The sequence below is a fragment of the Siphateles boraxobius genome, unplaced genomic scaffold (genome assembly GCF_051911475.1).
Source record: "Siphateles boraxobius isolate OS27281-9 unplaced genomic scaffold, OSU_SipBor_1 17, whole genome shotgun sequence".
In the NCBI taxonomy this organism is placed as follows: domain Eukaryota; kingdom Metazoa; phylum Chordata; class Actinopteri; order Cypriniformes; family Leuciscidae; genus Siphateles; species Siphateles boraxobius.
Window position 1 is genome coordinate 3,085,647 of NW_027508777.1, and position 25,673 is coordinate 3,111,319.

The 25,673-nt window shown below is 41.6% G+C and overlaps 1 protein-coding gene across 1 annotated transcript; it reads right to left on the minus strand.

The window, feature by feature from the left end:
• Positions 1–1,317: 1,317 nt before the first annotated feature.
• LOC143740181 (E3 SUMO-protein ligase ZBED1-like) lies at positions 1,318–3,460 on the minus strand. The gene is made up of 2 exons (XM_077232227.1): positions 2,632–3,460; positions 1,318–2,342 (listed from the first exon to the last, which is right to left on the minus strand). Exons 1-2 carry the CDS (start codon positions 3,458–3,460, stop codon positions 1,318–1,320), a joined length of 1,854 nt encoding a protein of 617 aa, XP_077088342.1.
• Positions 3,461–25,673: the final 22,213 nt, after the last annotated feature.

Sequence of the window (25,673 nt, forward strand, 5' to 3'; positions counted from 1 at the left end):
TGAAAACGACTGGGCTCAGACTAAAACTACCAAACGTCGCTTAGACTGGGATTTGGAGATCGAGTGCGACTGCGCTTGCACTAAACCTTCACCACCATCCGACAAAAAGCTTGGATCTCAAAAAGCTTGGATTTGACGCTCCCAACTACTTCTTCGACACACACTTTGATGAACTGTCAGGCAAGCTGTTTAAACCCAATTTTCATACCATCATTACTATTATCCTCAACTGGTGTGGGTTAAAATCTCGACCCCACCGTATTCAAGGAACAGTCGGGGGTAGGGCTGCACGATATTGGAAAAAAATTACATTGCGATATTTTTTTCCCAACGATATATATTGCGATATTGCGAGCCAACAATCCAGGCTAAAGTCAATAATTACCATTCCAATGATATCAATAAATTCACTAATAAGCAAGCTGACAAAAAGGTCACTTATGTTTTATTCCAAAATTAGAACATATTTCTGTAAACAGAAAAGCAGAACAGATTTTTAAATAAAAAAAGCAGCTTTACACCACCAACCCTCTGATTGGTTTACAAAAATATAACTGAAAATATATTTTTTTTTTTATAAAACAACTTATAAGCATTTTGGTTCACAATCTTTTGTTTTTAAGTCAACTTTTCTTAGCCAAAGTGCCAAAGTAAAACAGTGTTGGTCATCATAATAATGGCTAAATATATGAAATAAACAAAATGAAATAAAACTTTAATACATTTTGTATTAAATCTTCTAAACAGAGTATTAGAACATATTGTAAACAGAAAAGCAGAACACATTTAAACAGCAGCTTTACACCAACCCCTGATTGGTTCAAAAAAATATAACTTAAAATAAATATTTTTTTATAAAACAACTTAAGCATTTTGGTTCACAATCTTTTTTAAGTCAACTTTTCTTAGCAAAAGTGCCAAAGTAAAACAGTGTTGGTCATCATCATAATGGCTAAATATATGAAATAAACAAAATGAAATAAAACTTTAATACATTTTGTATTAAATCTTCTAAACAGAGTATTAGAACATATTGTAAACAGAAAAGCAGAACACATTTAAACAGCAGCTTTACACCAACCCCCTGATTGGTTCAAAAAATATAACTTAAAATAAATATTTTTTTATAAAACAACTTAAGCATTTTGGTTCACAATCTTTTTTAAGTCAACTTTTCTTAGCAAAAGTGCCAAAGTAAAACAGTGTTGGTCATCATCATAATGGCTAAATATATGAAATAAACAAAATGAAATAAAACTTCTCCTAAACTGAGTATTCTTTAGCATGATGCATGCTTATGTATTCTGTATGCTTTGCTTACTCAAGGTTTTTAGCTAAGAACACAAGTCTATCAACCTTTGCAGGCTTGAGACAGGTTCGTTGGCAAGTGATGATGTTGCCACTAGTACTGAAAAGTCTCTCTGACGGCGAGCTTGTCGCAGGAATACACAAGTATTTGCGGGCAAGTCTGGCGAGTCGAGGAAAGCTTAGTTTGTGTACTTTCCACCATGCAAGTGGATCCTCCTCTTTGTCTATTGGAGGTGTTAGCATGTAGGTGTTTAACTCTGCTTCCACAGCATCCTTTAGGCTCAGAGAGGAATCACCCTTTGCTACAGTTTCACTCTGTTTAAAGAAGCTTCCCAAGGACTTCTTTGCTTTCTTTGCCTGGGGTGCACTGGCACTGGCACTGGCACTAGGCTCCACGTCAGTGCTGCAGCTTGATTTCTCCTGGCATTCCATCATCTGTGATGCCACTCTGGCCTTAACTTGGGTCTTCTTGTCTGCACTGATGAAGTCCATCTTGAACCGGGGGTCCAAAAAAGATGCCATATCTAGCAGCTTCTGAGTATCATCATCTTCGTATTTCTCGTTGAGGTAGTCCAGTATCTTCTTCTTTATGTTCTTGGTCAGGTCTGTGTCTTCCTCTTGCATTTCCAGTAGTGAAGTGTTGAAGAGCTGAAGAACTGGCTTTACAAAGGACACACTGACATATTCATCCCCTGAAAGTGCATCAGTGAAATCCAGCATTGGGACCAGTGACTTGCTTACAGATTCTAGGACATCTATATCTTGCCAGGTTGGAATTAGATGCCGCACCTTCTTGTCTGCAGACAGGACCTGAGTTAAAGCCTGCTGCTGCTCTAATATCCTGCTGATCATCATCTGTCTGGAACCCCATCTTGTTTGGCATTCTGAGATAAGACAATGTGATGGTAGATTGAGTTCCTTCTGGACTTTTGAAAGGGCATCTCTGGCCTTCCAGCTGTGAGAGAAGTGGCTCACCAGCTTCTTGCAGACTCCTACAGCACGATCAATGCGACCATCGTTTTTCACTGCATTTTCTAAGCGGAGAAAACAAACAAAACATTGCGAACTTTAATTATTGAAGCACACGATTTTATTTTTTAACAATAAATGTGGTCATAATTATTATTTTTTTTGCCACTGATTAAATAAGTTGTTGTTTAAAATTAAATGTTTAGTTTCTGTATTTTTTTTCTTACGTTTTAAAGCTCTACACACATGCAACACATTAATTTTACAAGTTTTTGTCAGGTTCAAGACAGGTTATTAAGTAAAACAGCTGAGTAAAAATGTATATTTAGGATAAGGATCATGGTCATTACTCACCAACTGCAAGATGCAGTCTGTGGCCGAAGCACTGTAGCCTGGTCCACTTGTTCAGAGCGGCAGCTCTCACCATGTTCGCTGCATTGTCTGTTGTTATACAGACTTGACGTGTCTCATCTAAGCCCCAAGCCGCCACCGCTTCTCTCAGGGCCTCTCCGATATTCTCGGCTGTATGACTCTCCGGGAAAAATGCCGTCTGCAAACAGCGACTTTTTATCTCAAAGTCCTCTGTGAGGAAATGGACCGTCAGACTTATGTAGGGCTCCGTTGTCCTGCTGGACCACAAGTCTGTTGTAGCTGCATAATATTCCACGTGTGACAGCAGCTCTGCTTCAATCTTAGATTTGCATTTTTCATACAGCTCTTTTATCGCAACTTGGGAAAAATGTGTGCGGGATGGTATAACATACCTCCTGTCAAGCGTTCGGATCATTTTCTTAAATCCTTCTTTGGCGACGGTGTTTAATGGCAACATATCTTTAGCGATATGAAACGTTATTGCGTCTGTTATTTCTTTATGTCGTTGAGAGCCTTTCTGGTAAGGTGTCACACTGGCAAAAGCATCGCAAATAGTTTTTTGTTTTGGTTCACATCCAGATTTGACTTTGTATTCGTCGTAAAGAGCTTTGTGGTGCCGTTTTAAGTGATCAGACAAATTGGTGGTGTTTCCATGTTTTGTGGCCACAACTTTATAACACTCCAGGCAAATTACCTGTTTTTGGTCAACATCCTCCTTTTTGTAGCCGAAATAGTCCCAAATAGCTGATTTTGACTTTCTTTTTGGTACGAAATCATCCTTTGCTTGCGGCGGATTCTCTTCGTCGCTCATTTTTAGCTACAGGATTGCCAGAGAATGTTGGCTGTGAGCGGTGCCGGTGACCAGCAGCACAGCGAACCAATCACTGTGCAGGAACGCGGAACGTGCATGTCACCCCAGCAACAAGCCATACAACAAACTCGTGTTTACTGTGTGCTACCGTTCTCTTAATACGTCCGGGTGCTACCATTCTTCACATCGCATGTTCCGACGATGTGACTATCGCGCATGCGCACATCGCGATGTCGATGCTAAAACAGAATATCGTTCAGCCCTAGTCGGGGGTATTCTGCATGAATTAAAAGACGAACCATTCATCACAGCCAAGCTAGAAGAAATCAGGGGGAGACTTCTGGAAAAACCCTGCAAGGAGATCATCTACGACGTCGTTGATCTCTGGGAAGGTCTCTCCATCGTGAATGGCGAGTGACCAAACCTCCTCCGACATGGGCGTTGTGGGCAGTATAACACACTTTATAGCATCCATGTTTAAAGATCATTACAAAGACCAGATCATCGGTCTTATGAACAAGATTATTGAGGACGCATCCGATTCCCCGTTTGAAATTTTACGTGATGATGACGACACTACACGTGAGACCAATCTCAAGAAAATGATGATAAATGTAAGAGGTCTGGGTCGTAACAATACATGGTGCTCTATGATCTCTGCATGTCTTGACGATGACGAACAAGTATGCGATGTGATAAAACAGGTTCTCGATTGGCTGTACGGTTCACAGCCTGACTTCGGTGTCTATGATACGTTATCCATGTTCACGTTTGTAGTTGATGTATGTATCCATTTGGTCAAAAAGTCAAAGGGGTTAGACACTGATGATGAGGAGGAGATGGTCGAACGTCGTCAATTGATTAACAACGTCGACCAAATTATTGAACTGTTTACCGATTATGTCCTAAACAGAAACATGTTTGTGTTCCGCGACTTTTTATTCTGGCTAGATTGTGATTAGACCGTTGTATTATATCCGTTTTACTTAGACTGTAACGTCATTATATCCATTTTTTTACTATGTTGTATTATATTCATTTTTACCTTGAGTGTGCATGTAGCATGATTATAACCATTTTTACTTAGCCTGTATATTCTGTAACGTCATTATATCCATATTTTTTTAATAAAAGATTGATTCAAATCATCCGTACCTCTCATTCTTTCACAGCTGGTGAAACATCATCATCATCATCATGTCCAAGCTCATGAAAAAGGCTTATTATACACCATCCAACCCAGGTTCTTTAGGGGGTAAAAAACGATTAAAAGATGCCGTCTTAAAAGATAGCGGAGTCCGTCTAAGCGATAAACAGGTTTCAGAATGGCTGGCTGGTGAGGATGCTTACACATTACACAAAACAGCGCTGATAAAATACAAACGAAATAGGGTGGTTGTATACGGAATCGATACTCAGTTCCTGGCCGATCTGGTCGACATGACCGCTTATGCCAAGGATAATGACGGTCATAAATATCTGCTGACCTGCGTGGACGTTTTCACCAAACACGCGTGGACCAGGGTGTTGAAGAATAAGAGCGGGGTTGAGGTTACTAAAGCGTTCGAGTCTATACTCGAAGAGGGGCGTGTCCCACAGAAATTGCAGACGGATCAGGGGAAGGAATTTTTTAACAAACATTTTCAAAATCTCATGAAAAAGCATGACATTAATCATTTCGCTACCGCTACCGATTTGAAAGCCAGCGTCGTCGAACAATTTAATAGAACGTTAAAAAGTCGCATGTGGAGATTTTTAACGGCTACCAATTCACGACGATACATAGATGTTTTACAGGACATTATTCAAGGGTACAATACCGGTTATCATCGCAGTATCAGAATGAGACCCGTGGACGTCAGCAGAGTCAATGAGGGTCAAGTGTTTCAAAACTTGTATGGGGATGTAAAGAAGAATAAGACCGAGAGACCCGTATTAAAGTTCAAAGTCGGCGACGTCGTCAGGATTTCTAAAGTGAGAGGTCCGTTTGCCAAAGGTTATGAGCAGAACTACACAGAAGAGTTTTTCACCGTATCCTCATGTATTCCGCGCCAACCCCCGGTCTACAGACTCAGCGATTATGACGGCGAAGTCCTTGAAGGGGTTTTTTATGAAAAAGAGCTGCAAAAAATAATTGTGAGTAAAAACAAATCTTTTAAGGTGGAAAAGATTTTAGGTCAGAAAAAACAAGGCAAATCTACGCTTGTTTTAGTGAAATGGCTAGAATTCAACAGCTATGTAGATAAAAAAACTGTGGTGGACTTTTTAGAAGTAGCTATTTAGAAGTAGCTCCGTTATCGGCCCTTTCGGCCTCTGCCCCGATAGAGTTTTTTATCGCGGGAAACGGGGATGATTATGTGGATCTCAATAACACCATGCTCTATCTACGGGTGAAAATCACGCAGCCTGACGGAGACGATATCGCGCATCCGGCTAGGGTTGGACTCATTAACTACCCGGGCGCTACAATATTTTCGCAAGTCGACATAACCCTGGGTGATCGCCTGATATCTCAAAGCTCAAGCACCTATCCTTATCGCTGTATCATAGAGAGTCTGCTCAACTACGGTAAGGATACGTTGGAATCTCTGTTCTCCACATCGTTGTTTCACAAAGATTCGGCGGGTCAGATGGATGTGCATGACCCCCCTGGCAATAACGCGGGACTGACAAAGAGGGCGACCTATACCAGCCGGAGCAGGGAGGTGGAACTGTTTACCCCCATACACGCCGATATATTCTTCCAGGAGAAACTTTTACTGAATGGGGTGGATGTTAAGTTGCGATTTATTCGAGCAAAAGATGAATTCTGCCTGATGAAGGCCTAAGACATTGCTTACAAATTAAATATAACGGCGGCATCCCTATTTGTCAAGAATCAACCCCGTATCACCCCCGGTGAGACTGGCTCACGCACAGGCGTTACTGTCAACAACGGGCAAGTACGCCGTCGACAGGGTCTGTCTAAAAACGTTCTCAATCCCTACTGGGTCTCGTGTTCTGAATCAAGAAAATCTGTTTTTAGGAACATTGCCAAAGTCTATCATCATCGCCATGGTCGACAACGATGCATTCACCGGATCCTACACAAAAAATCCATTCGCGTTCAAACATTACAATCTGGAGTTCTTAGCCGTCTACGTCGACTCTCAGCAATTCCCCGCTAAACCTCTACAACCTAATTTCGAAGCCGGTCTGGCGGCGCGTGAATTTTATCAGCTTTCGATGGCGACCGGTAGACACCTTAAAGACCGCGCACTCTGTATCGACAGTAACGATTTCATAAACGGATACACGCTTTATGCGTTTAACCTCACCCCGGATGAAGAGTGTGGCCAGCACATTTCGCTCATCAAGTCCGGAAATATCAGAGTCGAAGCTCGTTTCAGACAACCGCTGCCAAATACCGTTAACTTAATCATTTACGCCGTTTTTGATTCTCTCATTGAAGTGTCTAACCGCAGACAGGTGCTGATCGATTACTATTGAGAGATGAACACGCTTCAACTCACAGCTATCGTGGATAAAATGACGTGCAGAACACATTTTCTTGGGGTTCTACCGAGCGATCAACTACCCAAAAAACCTGTGAGGACCTTACCTGCGATGGGGATCATTAACACCGACCCCGCTCGGCTACCCGGTGAGCATGGGATCGCCGTTTATTTACCCGAAGAGGGGCCCGCTTGTTTTTTCGACAGCTTTGGCAATCCACCCAACAGCACCCGCTTCCCAACCAGCATCGATCACTTTCTAGCGACCAACCACCCCCAAGTATTATATTCCGACAGACAAGTCCAGGATTATTCATCCAATACCTGTGGGGAGCACTGTTTGTTTTTTCTATATCATTTAACTAAAGGTTGTGACTATGACCGTGTGATGAAACTATACACCGATTATATTAAAAATGATAAAATGGTATCCCTATTTGTGAAGAGATTAAGACCGCATGTGTGTAATGATAAAATGTCATCCTGTGTGCAAACGTGTTTGATCTATAAATAAAAAATCTTAAAACATTTTATTTTTTATCGTCTTTATTTAATCGTAAGATACATTCGTTAAAATTCCAACCATTGCCTCGGATCACCGGTCGATATTTTAAACACAGAGTCATTCGGAGTCCTGTAGCATGAATATTTCCGTGCCTTTTTATAAGGTCAACAAGGAACAATTTCAGTACATCGTCGTACAAAGGCTGCCAGCAATCATACAACCATACAATGTTTTCAATTTTCTTGGAGATTATAGTCAAACCCTTTTCCAACAAAAGTTTTACAAAATAAGACTTTCCAGAATTGGACGGCCCACTTATAACACAACTAAATGGATGTTGAAGTCTGAAATCAAAATCGGAAACAACCTGAGACCCTCTGTGCATCACCTGATCAGTAGCCATAAGGAAGAGTGGTGAAATCGGGCAAAAGTCTGCGTTAATTATACACCACCTTGAACTTTTTAACGACTGATTTGTTGTGCAATGTGAGAGTCTTTTTATTCCTCACAATATTTTCGATGTGAGCCAGGATGTGTTTGGCGCTGTCCTGCGACGTCACATAACCGTCAACCAGACCAATCAGGGATTCCAGACAGATGGCTCGGGAGTTTTTTGCATTCAATGTTATACCCTTAGCTTTCATGCAAGTCTTACCTTTTGCCGTCTTGTACCCATAAGATTTAGGCCCGCTCGTGCAAAAACACGTTATGAAGTCGCCGTCGTCTAGCTCGCTCGTCAGCTCCCCCAAATGATCCCCTAGAGGCGGTTCCCAGTCTCCCTCCCTGGACACAAAGACGACTGAGTCCGTATCTGAGTACAGAAGCCGGTCGCCGAGTCTGTCCATCAATTCGTACAATTCCAGTCGGGCGTGAGCCGTTGTAAACGCTCCTAGAAACACGTTAACGTCGTGCGCCTTACAAACATCGTCTTTGTCAGGTTTATGCTGAACGAGAGCTACGTCGTCCGAGACGAATGTGAAATAGGTCAGTGTGTCGGTATTACCAAAAACGATTCTGGTGAAATCTTCGGGGTCGTTCACTAGGGTCGTTTGAGGCAGGTTTTGTCTTAACGAGAACCGACCCCAAAGCGAATTGAGAATCAATTTCGTGATTGCCCTCTGGGTGGCGTTGTACTTGATCTTTTCGGGGTCGAGTTGAACTCCTTCTTTTTCAAAATACTCGCGAATGTAAGTCTCTTTCTCAGCGTCCGTGACCACATTCGACGGGTACCCTGACGCTTGTTGTTTCAAACGCAGAAACGTTTTGACATAATCGCCAAACAATGTGTCTGACCGCTGAGGAAAATGCCAAACCTCGTCTATCTTGCCTACCACATAACCCTTCTCGACGGCTTTTAAAAGCTCGATGCTGACCCAACAGCCCGACAGCGATCTTTCCTGATCCGTGTGGGTACAACTAGTGATCTGGTTTTGCTCGTGAGCGCAAGTTCTACATAATGGGAACATGAGTTTTCCTTCGCATCTGTAAGGGAGAACCGGGTGCAGTAATTTGCGGGGAGGGTACACGGTCGCTTTGATAAAGCCGAAATAATTTTCAATCGGTTCAAAATCTTTGAAAATGATTTGTGGATGATCGATCGGATAGCTTTTCCTAGCCTGGCAAAAGGGGTAGAGGCTGGTTAAATCGAGATACCTTATTTTTTCACCTTCGGTCACCTTGTGATAGAGTTTATAAGCGTTAGTTCGACCACCAAACAGAGCGTCTCGTGGTTTCAATCTCTCGGGGGCCGAATAATTGGCCATAAATTCTATCACGGAGGGATCGGTCTTTTTCATTTTGCTCCATTCGCATTCCCAAAGAACCTCGATTTGCAAACCGTACGCGTTCTGCAGAATTTCGACCTTATCGTCAAACTGTCTCCTGAGAACCCCGTAAGGTACTCGTGACAAGGGGTGTGTCTGATGGGGTTCAAAGCGACAGCAGTGTCCATTGTGTACACAACCATTGTATTCTAAGCCAAACCTCAACCCGTTCTGTTCGTAGTAACCGTCTAAAAAGTACTTACCGAAGGATACTTCGCCATGGTTCAAGGTGTGGTGTAGGTCGACGTTTCGAGTCTTTTTGACATACTCCAGCCATTCTATTGAACCAGATGAATAGCATTTGCTCTGTCGGATGTACGCTTTGTTATGCGTGAGAGCCAGCGTATTTTTCTTAAGGAAATGTGTTTTGAAGATCCCCATCGCACAACTAGCGATCGTCGTAAAACTGAAAGGGTCAAGTTTGGTGCATTCGATGAACGACTGACGATATTTCATACAACCTTCGCGTAATAACACAACGTTGTTAACGCCGTACTCGTACAGTTCTTTCTTAAAGTCAAAGAACTTACCCTCAACCGTGCTGTACCAGGCATCGAACTTTTGTTGGTCTTTATCCGACATGTTATCGTAGTTGTAAAACTTTTTGTCGGGGTAAGGTCCGAAATACTTCGCATTTTCCACTCTGTTGAAAAGATGTGGAAAGTAGCCTTTTTCAGTCGTCGTCAAGTCTAACGCAGCTGGCATTTTGGCTAGGGCAAACGGGAAAAATGAATAACTGTCGAGGTATCGCTGCGCAAACGTTTCATCATACATAAGGATTAATTTACATCCCTGCATGATAACCTCGATCGCAATCCCAGCTTTGCAGAAATACTCCAGAATGAGAAAGGAGTCAAATCTGGAGGCGTAATGAGCAATGAAGCAGCAGCCTTCATATCGCCGCTGTCTGAAGCGCTTGATTAGCTTAGCTATACAGCCTGTACCGCGAGCTACAAAATTCTCCCCTTGGAACGTGATCGCGCAAACAAAATTAGCCACGTGCCTCCCATTTTCATAACGCGTTTCAAAATCGTAGAAAATGTATTTTTCGCAAAATTCCTTAGGCGCTAGGGGCTGTATGAAGCATTGGTGTTCTCCCTCGTCCACCAGAATTTCGCGACAATGGTCGCATTTGTCCGGAGCGCATATGTGTTTGGTTTTCTTGTTTCCCGGTTTAACATCGTAACGTTTGTTGCATAGTTTACAGTATTTTATAAGATCACAGGCGGGGTTTTCGTGACCCGGAGGTGTGTTTTTTTTATGCATTTCGAAGCAATAGCTCGATTTACAGTAACGCATGCAATCTAGACAGCGTATGGTCGTTTTAGGGTAGGTGTAACATTCTGAGTCGAAGCATACGTTACAGACGTGTTTGCATCGATGGTCTCTGCGACTGGTGTAACTTTTGTAACAAAATTCGCATACGTATTCCGAACCGATGAACCCTGTAAAACTCGTTATCATGTAGTAATGATCGTTATGGTGATAGAGGAACACCGTTTTCGGATGGGGTTCATCACAAGTTTTGTACGTTTCTAAGACAGCTGCGTTTGATCTGTGAAATACAACCATTTTAATGCCTAGAGCTCGTTCAAATGAGGCTATGTCGCTAAAAGCGATTGGATCTTGGATTGAGAAGCCTGCACTGTTTTGGATGGTGGTAGCCAGTTTTTCTAACTCGGTCTCGGGGTGTTGTGGGTTAAGAAAACGGGCGAGACAAATGGAGAAACACAAATTATTCGAAATATTTGTGGGGCAAAATAAACTGTTTTTTTTTCTTTTGATCACCTCACCAATGGCTAGATCCATAAGTTTACGTCGGCCACCTCCTTGCCTGTTCATAACAACTGTAGCTTCTATCTCAACGGCCTGGTCCGATAATAACTGATCGTTGCTCTGTAAAACTTTTTCAATTTGGTCGTAAAGCAAATTGGGGTCATAATTATTTCCATCGGTTAAAACAGCGCTGATGGGTATTTGTAGACTGGAGGCTGACACGGTCAAATTGATCACGGGTACATCCCCACCAAAATCTCTAGCAAAAGTAACAATCCCGCTCAGTGTGTCGTGTAAGTAACGATGATAATCGGCCAGATCTGCAGAGTTGATGGCTCTCAGATTCATGCTCCTTCTCAACGATACGCTATTGAAACGAGGTCGTGGTAAAACGTGATATCCGTTAACGAACCCACCCGGCGAATCAACGCATCAATGTCGAGGGGACTTAATCGCTCATGTGTAGGAGGATCACCTTCGCGGAAAGTATTATCATTGTCGGTAGGATGTTCTACACTATCGTCGTCAGGATCTGGGGGTGGTTCGGCGGTTGTGGGTGGGGTATTTAACCCTGCACCATGTTGTATGGGTGGGTCATAGAGATTCATATTTGGATTTACGGCTAATTCAAAAAGATCCAAATCAGCAGATTGGTGTGACGATTCTACATTAAGATACTGTTCTAAAGAATCTGGAAGCATACTTATCGTTTCAAGCTCATCCGGAGACAGTTCTGTGTCAGATTTGTCTGATTGACGAGCGTCTGTAAAGAAGTATTTTGATCCATCCATTTTTGAAATTCAGACTAACATCACAGAGTATAAAACAATCACAGAGTATAAAACGTGAGATATTACAAAATCATAGAGCATAGATAAAATAGCATAGTGTATACATGTAATATAATAAGAGTATATAAAAGGAATATAAATCAAAGAGTATACAAAGAGTATAAAATCAAAGAGTTTATATAACAATCAATACATGATCTAACGCGGTACAAAATGGATCGTGAGTAAACTATTAATTGTAGCAGACATCTCATCTATGAGGGTATGGATAAGACGAAGCCTGAGCAGCGTTTCACTATGGTGTTGCGTTAACATATGCTCGTTTATATCAGAATCCTCATTCATGATTAATTGAATAATATGGATGCAGTGAAATATTTCATCGCTCACATTCTGAAAAAAACGATCCTGAACATCGAATCTAATATATATCTCTGGCTGAAAGGATCGTAGCTCGTTACGTAAGGCATCTATTCTGCTACGGTTTTCTTCCTGCCTTGCAGAAATTGCATCAATTTTCCTGTTTATATCCGCATTCACCTCACGAAACTCACTGCGAAATGCATCTATTGAATTAATGAGCTCGCGAATCAGAGGCTTATCGTTGGATGGTTCATCGACTGGTTGAGGGATCAGCGCTACTTCTTCAACATCGATCTCTTCCGACGATTGGTGAAAATGAAATGGCGTCTGACCGGCGTTCGACGCTTCGCCACGCTCGCTCGTCCAAGAGCTCTGTTCCCAAGCGTGGAGTTGAGCCACACCCCAGTCAATCACATCGTCATCATCATCATCATCATGGATTCTATCCGAACCTGCTGTATGAAAATATAACAATCAATCATAATGGTATGACAAATTTGAGTTTAAATGTTAATACATGTAGATAGCCTCACCATAAAATAGCTCAGGACTAAATGGGGGTACAGAATAATTCGTTTTTCTAGTCTTTTTCTTTGGTTGGTCTAAAGCTGTGGGGTAGGAACTATTTGATCCCCGACTACGTCTCGCCTATCTGTTACGACGATGGTGTCTTGTTCATTCTCGTCTTGAGTAAGGTCGACCACCGGGAATCCAGGCTGTGTGACGAATTAGATGAAATCTATAAAATAAATAAAACGTTAGATTTCCTTAAACGTAAAACATTACGTTGAAGGTGGATCTTGTTCTTACCATTGGCAGTGCTGTCTCCATCAAACCCATGCGTAGCCACTACGAATTAAAAATAAGTAAAACTTAAAATAAATTAAAATTAATAAATAAAGAGGCATAAAAATAGGTACATTTAATTTATAAAGAATAGAAAATAAGTTCTCACATGAATTAATGGCATCAAAGGCGTTCCGCTCGACGTTTGAATCTGAGGGGGAAAAACATATTATGATTTGAAGCCGCCTGGTGGGCCCGTTTTATATGGTTGATGACGCGCACACACACACACACACACACACACACACACACACACACACACACAAACACACACACACACACACACACACACACCTATAATTTATGAATCATAAAACTTGGAAAATTTAAATACATCACATCAGCATTTAAATAGCTAGATTAAAACAATTTGCTCTAAACAAAATCATCTCCAACCATAGGATGACCTATCACAGTAAGGAGTGCATGGTATATCATTTCAGGGCACTAGGGGGCTATTTGCCTGTGAACTGGATGTTGTTTGAACTCCGGGACTGGTGGGGGCGCTATTTGCCTGTGAACTGGATGTTGTTTGAACTCCGGGACTGGTGGGGGCGCTATTTGCCTGCAAACTGGATGTTGTTTGAACTCTGGGACTGGGGGGGGGGCGCTATTTATCTGTGAACTGGATGTTGTTTGAACTCATGGGCAACCATATCCATTCCATACCTGAATGTGACGCTTCAGAAAGTGTTTAAAACGATGATTATATGGTAAAATATATACCAGTATACCGTCAGAAGCATCAGCAATGTTTTTCTGAAACATATACAGACAAAAGCAAAATGATATAGCGCCCAAAACAATGTGTGAGACCCGTTAGCAGCGTAGCACGAGATGCTAACCAACACACATGTTCTATCAGCATGCCGCATGGTTAGCTATCCGAAAGATCGGTTTACTAAATTATAACGCTATATATATCACCGTCTTTTCACATTAAAAGATAGCGCTGCATTATAACACACAAATAGCATTCGTAGAAGAGTGAAGTATGTTGTGGTAAGCCGACGGCTGATCCATGATTTTCATAATAAAAGCTTTTTCACATAAAAAGTTTCACATAAAAAGTTTCACATAAGCAGTTTCACATAAGCAGTACATTCGATGATAATCCATATTAATACACATAAGCATGGATATGCAGACTGATTTGGTTTAAAATCACCAATGGTCCATATTTTAAAAATCAAACTTTATGATAAATTAATGTGATGTTGCATATTATTAAAAATCATATCTACTGTTTTTCACCCTATGTGAAAACAATATTTAAATCACCGTAGCATAACCCCATAAGCATGGGTATGCAGACTGGTGTGATTTAAAAAAAAAAAAAAAAAAAAAAAAACACACCAATGTTCCATATTTTTAAATTTCAAACTTTTATGAATATAATGTTACATATTTAAAAATCATATCTACTGTTTTTCACCATGTGAAAACAATATTTAAATCAACGTAGCATAACCCCATAAGCATGGAAATAAAGACTGATGTGATTTTTTAAAATGTACATATGCAGACTGATATTTTTAAAATCATAGTTTATGATACTTAATATCTGTACCCATATATTTTTAAAAATCATACTTTATGAATATAATTTTACATATTTAAAAATTCACATCTATTGTTTCACACCCTATGTGAAAAAACAATCTTTAAAACACCATAGCATAAAAGAATTACAAAGAGAAAATACTCACTGTTTTGCATGTTGATGAGTTGAGCTGTGCAGTCTTGAAGTTTGGACAAGATATGGTTTGCCAGGGTTCGAGCCGTCATCTATATATTAGTGCTGTGCGTTAAACGCGTTATTAACGGCGTTAACGCAAACACATTTTAACGGCGTCAATTTTTTTATCGCGAGATTAACGCTCTTTTTGCCCTAGCAAACTTGCATTTTTTTCACATTCTGTTGCAACAACTAGTAACGTTAGAAAAACTACAACATCACACCGGATAGCTAGACCGGAAACAAAACAACAGGCACGCCGCACGTACTTGTTTGGGCTTGCGCGCCGGCCAAAGAGTAGTAGGCTAACGTTACGTTTTGAGTGGATGGAGCGAGCGCGAGACGCCGATCTAGAGACGTGCACGCTCAACGCAATAGAGTGCGGCGCGGGACTAGATTTGATGGCCGAGTGCGAGGGTGGGCTCGAGCGGTAATGCACTCACTCTGTGTGCGGATACGGGAGCATAAAACGATTCGCGGGACTCCCGCAAACTAGAAATATCTATGAATAAAACATAAAAACTAATACATTTTTATTCATATGTTGCAGAAAAGCAACAAGAACAACTAAAACAAAATAGAAACGATTTACAGGCCAGAGTTTCTTTTTATAACATGTTTGCAGCGATGAGGGATGTAGCCAATCACAGACATATGTGTTGATTTCTTGAACGCAATGGCCAATCAGAAGCATTTAAAATAGACTCCCCTAACCGCTCAAAGCAGACTTTTTGTTCAGTGCTGAATTCTGTATGCTGGCAAATCCTCAAATTATAACAAACAAAGTGTATATATTATGGAAGATGCATTGTGCAGTCAGCTTCATTGATAATAACAGATGTGTGAGATTGCGATGAACTGATGTCAGCTTTTTAGGAATTATAAAGGGAGCGCACTTTGCTCGCATTCAGTCATGCCAAACCATGCACTCAGTAGCCTGCTTGCTTTTATGTTATAACAGTGGTTTGTGTGTTAATGCTTTAATAACAAATAATTTATCAGGAGCATTTATGCTGATGTGTATGGTGGCGACACGTAGGCGAAAGTATTTGGAGGTAGCCTACAAAAAAAAGAGTCTATTTGCGGGCGGGAGCGGGACAAAAATGTTGCGGGCGGGAGAAAGTAACATAGAAAGTAGTTGAGAACACCCACATATTAAAAAAATGGACGGGTTTAAATCGGGCTCGGGCTCATAATTACAGTTTATGTGTCGGGCCGGGCCGGGCTCGGACACAATGCGCACGGGCTCGGGTCGGGCTTGATTTTTTGGGCCCGATCTAAGCTCTACAATGGATGACTTCAGACAGAAACACATGGATACCACAGCTAAGAACAAACTTACTGCTGATCCACTTTTCCATGTTGATAAGAGCATTAAAATTAGAAAAAATAATGAGACAAATAGAAATCAAGGGACGTTTAGAATAGATAAAAATGTGCGATTAATCGCGAGTTAACTATGGCATTAATGCGATTAATCGCGATTAAATATTTTAATCGTTTGACAGCACTACTATATATATATATATATATATATTAGGGCTGTCAGTTAAACGCGTTATTAACGGCGTTAACGCAAACCCATTTTAACGGCGTTAATTTTTTTATCGCGCGATTAACGGTCTTTTTGGCCTAGCAAACTTTGTAGTTTTTTTTGCACATGCTTTTGCAATAGGACGCGGCATGGACGTTTTGAAAGCGCAAGCGGATCTAGCTAGACCGGAAACAAAACAACAGGCACGCCGCACACACTTGTTTGGGCTTGCGAGCCGGATGCGCGAGCGCGAATCTCTCTGCTCGTACGTGGAATATAATGTGCCGAGCACGAATCTCTCTGCTCGAGTCGCGCGCTCTCAGATACGCTGCTCTTGTTAGAATTTTCTCTGGGCTCGCTCAGACAATATGTGCCTGCACTTAAAACGTGTTCAGTGCAATCGCGAATCTCTCCTCTTCCCCAGCTAACAATTTTAGGTTATAAGAACGTTTTCATAACGTTCCCATTAAGTTATAAAAACGTTATTTCTGAATGTTATAGGAACGTTCAAAACGTCCAGTTTTGAGTGGATGACGAGCGCGAGACACCTAAATGGATGCCAATAAGATTCTGAATGGAACGTTTACTTTTAAAAAGTTGCCAAATGGTTCCATTGACGATACCAAAGTGATCTGTGTGTTTTGTCGTTGTGAACTGAGCTATCATCATCGCAGCACGTCCAGTCTGAAATACCACTTGATGATGGCCAAACACACACACACACACACACACACACAGCTGATGCGAATTCTCCGCCCCCTCGTCAATATCAGGACCTCGTCAGTATTTCTTTCACCCTTTTATTGATGGACAGTGTTACATTGTGTGAGAGATTAATTGCTCCAAGTAAGAATGTTTTAGTGTGAAATTGAACACAATATATGCCAATGTTGTTTTCAATAAAAAACATTTGCACAAAGCAAGCCGATCCACTTTTCCATGTTGATAAGAGCATTAAAATGAGAAAAAATAATGGGACAAAAGAAATCAAGAGACATTTAGAATAGATAAAAATGTGCGATTAAATGCGATTAATCGCGAGTTAACTATGACATTAATGCGATTAATCGCGATTAAATATTTTAATCGTTTGACAGCACTAATATATATATATATATATATATATACATTCTGAGATGCAGTGAAAATGTATGGGAAAGATATAACTATGTGTGTCCGCTAGATGGCGTGCGTGTTCTATGAATGGTACAGGCGAGTTCACAGAGAGGTCGTTCTCAGAGATCTATCCACCATTTGTCGCCGTATTTCACGGATAGAAGGTCAAAACTGTCACAAAAGAGACACTCCTCTCTTGAGATACGATTTTTTTTTAATTGGAAAGCGTATCGGTAGGGTGAAGTGGCACTGTTATTTACCCAGCCTGCCACGTACAGCGGTACCGGCTCCTTTGAGTCTTGCTACACAGTTGTTGTTTTTCAGGATATGCTCGCAACCATAAATTAGTATGAATCGTGAAAACAACAGGTGCTAAAGACGGTCCATGGATACATCTCCCACTGTTGCAAGCACACACACTTAGCGCTTTGAGTGTCAACTTTAATCCAATTCTTCAGTACTCTGAAACGGTAAGCTGATTTTTATTTTTGTCATCGGTTCGTAAACTGCATGAAATACGATATAATTTTATTTCTGATCATCCGTTCATACTGTATAGCTTCTTCAACAGTCTAAATGGAAGATGATTTTTATTTTTGGACTGCTATAATTGGAATATTTTTTATTTAGAATGAATGATGCAAGCATTTTATTTATATACTTTTAAATGAACAATGTTGTTCAACTTTAGTTACTGGGGGATATTTTCTCACTTTCACTCCCCAGCAGGGGGTGCAGGAATAGGGTGGTGTCTCACTCACAGACAGACGCACACACTTAGCGCGGAGACCATGCCTGTCATGCGTTGGTGTTTGAGAGACTGAGGGGGAGGGAGGGTGTCATGAAACACACACACACACACACACACACACACACGCACATTCCTCCACCACTCTGAATCAAAGAGTGTCAAAACGCCGGTGTGGGAGAAAAACACTCGGGGATATTTTGTATCAAAACTTTAAACTTATTTAATCTGAAATGACTGCTTCAGTAGATTTTTAGTAAGATATTTATTTTTGTTTTGAAAAGATTTTTATAATCATTTATATACTTTTTAAAGAACAGAATGTGTTCAACTTTAGTGTAAGATAATTGTGAATGACTAAATGTACATTTCATTTATATACTCTAAAAGATCAATGCTTTTTCAACTTTAGTGTAAGATATTTGTAAATGACTAAAATTTATAACCATTTTAAAGGAGCAGCATGCTTTTCAACTTTAGTTTGTGAGATATGTAGCATTATTAGAAAATCTCTTTTTCTCACAGTCCCCATTTATATAGCGTGCTCAGGAATGCCAGGATATCGGATGTCACGCACACACTCACAGACAGACGCACACACACAGTGCGGAGACTGTCAGATGCAAAAGGAGAGAATCACTCGGAGGAACTTTTTTTCACCATAGTGAAACGGTAAGATGATTTTACTTTTTGGACACCCCCATGTTTTATTCTAATCTATATGCGACATTAGAAAAATTATTTTCTCACTAACCCCGACACGGCTGGCATGGAGGGGATTTCCCACAGCAAGAAGTTATTTCCCCCCCGAGGTCAATAGGCCAATATCAATGGGGCAAAGACAACTGGCAACTTGATATATCATACAAAGGTCAATAGGGCAAAGACAACTGTCAACTTGATCGATCGATAGGTCAAAGGTTAATCCCTACATTAAAGGACCTTCGGAACATCCTCCGGAAGGTCAAAGGTTAATCCCTACATCAAAGGACCTCCGGAACACCCTCCGGAAGGTCAAAGGTTAGCCCCGCCCACCTGTCAATCATAGGGTCATAAATCATTTTGACATACGGTGAATGGTAATACTACTAGCGCGCAAGTAGATTTTTTCTTAGATTTTTTCTTAATATCCAGTTCTCCTGTTGTTTCAGGTTAGTATTTATCTCAAGCTAGGGCTATTTTAGATTCTGTGGTTATTTTAATTTTTTACCTTCTCACCAATCTGTATTTTAAGTAGACGCGTTGCTACTTTTTATAAGAGCCGCGTCTGGATATTATTGCAGTTTAAATTGCATAGCACTTAAGTGAGTCACTGGCCAACAGCTAGTTTCGATCTCTGACATTTTCGGATTATTCGAGGGTGCTGTGTTAATTGCTGGTCCGAGGCAGCCACTGTAAACAGATATAAACTCGTGGAGATTCAGGACAAAGCCAGGACAGCGGTCAAGTCTGTGGAGTCGACAAGAGCGCGCAAGTAGATTTTTTCTTAGATTTTTACTTAATATCCAGTTCTCCTGTTGTTTCAGGTTAGTATTTATCTCAAGCTAGGGCTATTTTAGATTCTGTGGTTATTTTAATTTTTTACCTTCTCACCAATCTGTATTTTAAGTAGACGCGTTGCTACTTTTTATAAGAGCCGCGTCTGGATATTATTGCAGTTTAAATTGCATAGCACTTAAGTGAGTCACTGGCCAACAGCTAGTTTCGATCTCTGACATTTTCGGATTATTCGAGGGTGCTGTGTTAATTGCTGGTCCGAGGCAGCCACTGTAAACAGATATAAACTCGTGGAGATTCAGGACAAGACCAGGACAGCGGTCAAGTCTGTGGAGTCGACAAGAGCGCGCAAGTAGATTTTTTCTTAATATCCAGTTCTCCTGTTGTTTCAGGTTAGTATTTATCTCAAGCTAGGGCTATTTTCGATTCTGTGGTTATTTTAATTTTTTACCTTCTCACCAATCTGTATTTTAAGTAGATGCGTTGCTACTTTTTATAAGAGCCGCATCTGGATATTATTGCAGTTTAAATTGCATAGCACTTAAGTGAGTCACTGGCCAACAGCTAGTTTCGATCTCTGACATTTTCGGATTATTCGAGGGTGCTGTGTTAATTCCTGGTCCGAGGCAGCCACTGTAAACAGATATAAACTCGTGGAGATTCAGGACAAGGCCAGGACAGCGGTCAAGTCTGTGGAGTCGACAAGAGCGTGCAAGTAGATTTTTTTCTTAGATTTTTTCTTAATATCCAGTTCTCCTGTTGTTTCAGGTTAGTATTTATCTCAAGCTAGGGCTATTTTAGATTCTGTGGTTATTTAAATTTTTTACCTTCTCACCAATCTGTATTTTAAGTAGACGCGTTGCTACTTTTTATAAGAGCCGCGTCTGGATATTATTGCAGTTTAAATTGCATAGCACTTAAGTGAGTCACTGGCCAACAGCTAGTTTCGATCTCTGACATTTTCGGATTATTCGAGGGTGCTGTGTTAATTGCTGGTCCGAGGCAGCCACTGTAAACAGATATAAACTCGTGGAGATTCAGGACAAAGCCAGGACAGCGGTCAAGTCTGTGGAGTCGACAAGAGCGCGCAAGTAGATTTTTTCTTAGATTTTTACTTAATATCCAGTTCTCCTGTTGTTTCAGGTTAGTATTTATCTCAAGCTAGGGCTATTTTAGATTCTGTGGTTATTTTAATTTTTTACCTTCTCACCAATCTGTATTTTAAGTAGACGCGTTGCTACTTTTTATAAGAGCCGCGTCTGGATATTATTGCAGTTTAAATTGCATAGCACTTAAGTGAGTCACTGGCCAACAGCTAGTTTCGATCTCTGACATTTTCGGATTATTCGAGGGTGCTGTGTTAATTGCTGGTCCGAGGCAGCCACTGTAAACAGATATAAACTCGTGGAGATTCAGGACAAGGCCAGGACAGCGGTCAAGTCTGTGGAGTCGACAAGAGCGCGCAAGTAGATTTATTTTTCTTAGATTTTTTCTTAATATCCAGTTCTCCTGTTGTTTCAGGTTAGTATTTATCTCAAGCTAGTGCTATTTTAGATTCTGTGGTTATTTTAATTTTTTACCTTCTCACCAAACTGTATTTTAAGTAGACGCGTTGCTACTTTTTATAAGAGCAGCGTCTGGATATTATTGCAGTTTAAATTGCATAGCACTTAAGTGAGTCACTGGCCAACAGCTAGTTTCGATCTCTGACATTTTCGGATTATTCGAGGGTGCTGTGTTAATTGCTGGTCCGAGGCAGCCACTGTAGAAAGATATAAACTCGTGGAGATTCAGGACAAGGCCAGGACAGCGGTCAAGTCTGTGGAGTCGACAAGAGCGCGCAAGTAGATTTTTTCTTAATATCCAGTTCTCCTGTTGTTTCAGGTTAGTATTTATCTCAAGCTAGGGCTATTTTCGATTCTGTGGTTATTTTAATTTTTTACCTTCTCACCAATCTGTATCTTAAGTAGACGCGTTGCTACTTTTTATAAGAGCCACGTCTGGATATTATTGCAGTTTAAATTGCATCGCACTTAAGTGAGTCACTGGCCAACAGCTAGTTTCGATCTCTGACATTTTCGGATTATTCGAGGGTGCTGTGTTAATTTTCTGGTCCGAGGCAGCTGTCCTCACTCAGTAATTTGAGTGCATTATATCTATGTAGTTTGCGCGCTGTCGCGGAAGCGGCAGCGGAAGCGTTTTAGCCTTCTCGTGTGAAGACCGACTCGGGTAAAGACCATCGACTCTACCTGTGCGACTCCACCGAGCAACGACACCAGCTAAGCACTTAAGTATCTTCTTCTCCCTTTCCTTTCCTACTTGTACTCTATTTCCCTTAATCAACATGTGCTTTCAATACATTCCGGTTGTCTCTCGACAACGCACTCTCATCACGCAGAGAAGGCAGCGCAATACTGCTAATCTGCGTCCCGTTCTCTCATCCACACACACACCTCTCTCTCTTTCCATGGGTCTATTGAATTGTCAGTCAGCAGTCAATAAAGCTGCCTTCATTCCTGCCTTTGCATCTCTTTCAACTCTTAATATCTTGGGCTTGACTGAGACCTGAATCCGTCCAGAAGACTCAGACCCTGCTGCTCTCTCTAACAACTTTTCTCTCTCTCACACCCCTCGCCAGTCTGGTAGGGGTGGGGGGACTGGTATTCTCATTTATAACAATTGGAAATAATCAACTCTCTCTTCTCTATGCAATAACAACTCATTTGAATATCATGCTATTACACTTACAACTCCCTTTAAGATCCAGATTGTAGTCATTTATCGCCCCCCAGGTCAACTGGGAAGCTTTGTTGAGGAGCTGGATGTGCTGCTGTCCTCTTTCCCTGAGGACGGCACTCCACTTGTAGTCTTTGGCGATTTCAACATCCATCTAGAGAAGCCGTATGCTACAGATTTCATCTCTCTCCTAGCCTCATTCGATCTCAAACGGCTCATCACCACAGGTACTCACAAGTCAGTCAACCAACTGGACCTGGTCTACACACGCAACTGCATCACTGACAACATTTTGGTGAAACCTCTCCATGTTTCAGATCATTTCCTCATTACTTTCAATCTACAACTCACTATCCACACTCCACCAACTCGACCAGTTACTTTCAGACGTAACCTGCGCTCACTTTCTCCCTCCCGTCTTTCCTCTGCTGTGTCATCTTCTCTTCCCTCACCCTCACATCTCTAGATGTGAATACCGCAACGGATACTTTATGCTCCACTTTAACTTCTTCTTTAGACACTACCTGCCCTCTCTCCTCCAGGCCAGCACGCGCTACCCCCTCTAACCCCTGGTTATCTGAGGTTCTTCGTGAACAACGGACTAAACTCAGGGCAATGGAGAGGAAATGGCGCAAATCAAAAGATACATCTGACCTGAGTATGTACCAATCTCTGCTCTCTTCCTTTTCTGCTGATGTTCACGCCGCAAAATCTTCATATTTCCACAACAAGATCAACACCGCCTCTAACACACGAACACTTTTCAAGACATTCAACTCTCTCCTCTGTCCACCTCCACCACCACCCTCCTCCTCGCTAACTGCTGATGATTTTGCTAACTTCTTCACTAACAAAACAGCAACCATTAGCAGTCAGTTCTCTCCTCCACACACACAGGAACCTAGGCCAACCTCTCCCACAGCCAATAACTTTCTCTCCTCCTTCTCTCCACTAACCGAGGAAGAAGTATCTAAACTTCTCCTCTCCAGTCATCCTACCGCCTGCCCTCTAGACCCCATCCCCTCACACCTTCTTCAAGCCATCACTCCCACACTTCTACCAGCACTCACACACATCATCAACTCATCCCTCCATACTGACATTTTTCCTACAGCATTTAAGCAGGCTCGGGTAACCCCACTGCTTAAAAAAACAACATTAAACACATCACTTCTAGAGAATTACAGACCTGTCTCTCTCCTACCATTCATTGCAAAAACACTTGAACGAGTTGCTTTCAACCAAGTATCATCTTTCCTGTCTCTGAACAACCAGCTGGATGTTAACCAATCTGGCTTCAAGAAAGAGCATTCAACCGAGACCGCATTACTTTCAGTCACAGAAGCCCTGCGGATCGCTAAAGCTGCTTCCAAATCATCAGTTCTCATTCTCCTAGACCTCTCTGCTGCCTTCGACACTGTGAATCATCAGATCCTTCTGTCCACCCTCTCATCACTGGACATCACTGGAACTTCCCTCCACTGGTTTGAGTCCTATCTCACAGGTAGGTCATTCAGGGTCGCATGGAGAGGCGAGATATCCAAAGCACATCGACTGACCACAGGGGTTCCCCAGGGGTCAGTCCTTGGACCCCTCCTTTTCTCCATTTATACCACATCACTGGGACCCATCATACAGGCACATGGTTTCTCTTACCACTGCTATGCTGATGACACCCAGCTCTACCTCTAATTTCAACCAGACAATCCCACAGTAGCTGCACGTATCTCTAGCTGTCTGGCGGACATCTCGGCATGGATGAAGGAACATCACCTGCAGCTCAATCTGGCAAAGACTAGGCTTCTCGTCCTCCCTGCCAATCCGTCTCTACAGCACGACTTCACTATTCAGCTAGACTCATCCTCAATCACCCCATCAAGGTCAGTCAGAAATCTTGGAGTAATATTTGATGACCAGCTAACCTTCACAAACCACATTTCAAAGACAGGTCGATCATGCAGGTTTGCAATGCACAACATCAGGAAGATCAGGCCTTTCCTAACTGAGCATGCAACACAACTTCTTGTCCAGGCCCTGGTTATTTCTAGGCTTGATTACTGCAATGCTCTTCTAGCTGGTCTTCCATCATGTGCAACTAAACCCTTACAAATGATCCAGAATGCTGCTGCTCGTCTTGTCTTCAGCGAGCCCAAATAGAGCACACGTCACTCCGCTGTTCATCTCCCTGCATTGGCTACCACTCGCTGCTCGAATCAAGTTCAAGGCGCTGACACTTGCTTACAGATTGTCCACCGGCTCAGCTCCCTCCTACTTTCACTCGCTCCTACGGGTCTACATCCCTACCAGAAGCCTACGATCGGTCAAGGAGCGACGGCTCGTGGTGCCTTCACAGCGAGGCACAAAATCACTGTCCAGAACATTCTCTTTCACGGTTCCATGCTGGTGGAATGACCTACCCACCCTCGTCCGGAATGCAGAATCCCTGACAGCATTCGAAAGACAACTGAAAACTTAGCTCTTCCGTGAGCACTTGACAGGAAAAAAAAACAAAAAACTTTTTCTTGAAATCTTCGCTTGTCTGGTTTATGCTACTCTGAGCAATGTTTGAACTTTTTATTCTGAGCACTTCTTGCGTTGTTTTTGCCTCTCCATGATGACTCGCTTGATTTAATCCTCAAATGTAAGTCGCTTTGGATAAAAGGGTCTGCTAAATGACTAAATGTAAATGTAAATGTAACTTTTTTTCTGGTCAAAGGGTCCCCAACAGGCTGAAAAGCTAGCCATATTACTCTTTCTGATGTTAAAAGTCAAAAAGTCAAAGTCAAGTCTGCCAGACAGTAGTCCATTTCGGACCCTTTGAACTTTTTTTCTGGTCAAAGGGTCCCCAAAAGGCTGAAAAGCTATATATATCCTTATAGACTCTTTCTTATGTTAAGTCCGCCAGACAGTAGTCAGTATCGGACCCTTTGAACTTTTTTCTGGTCAAAGGGTCCCCAAAAGGCTGAAAAGCTAGCCACATCCTTATAGACTCTTTCTGATGTTAAGAGTCAAAAAGTCAAAGTCAAGTCCACCAGACAGTAGTCCATATCGGACCCTTTAAACTTTTTTCTGGTCAAAGTGTCCCCAAAAGGCTGAAAAGCTATATTTATAGACTCTTTCTAATGTTAAAAGTCAAAGTCAAGTCAGCCAGACCGTAGTCCATATCCAACCCTTTAAACTTTTTTTCTGGTCAAAGGGTCCCAAAAAGGCTGAAAAGCTTGCTATATCGTTATAGACTCTTTCTGA

Bases quoted from the DNA above. Each gene is read 5' to 3' on its own strand.
- LOC143740181 (XM_077232227.1), bottom strand. From the start codon at position 3,460: ATGAGCGACGAAGAGAATCCGCCGCAAGCAAAGGATGATTTCGTACCA. The intron at 2,343-2,631 runs GTGAGTAATGAC...TTCTCCGCTTAG, and splicing joins CAGACTGCATCTTGCAGTTG to AAAATGCAGTGAAAAACGAT.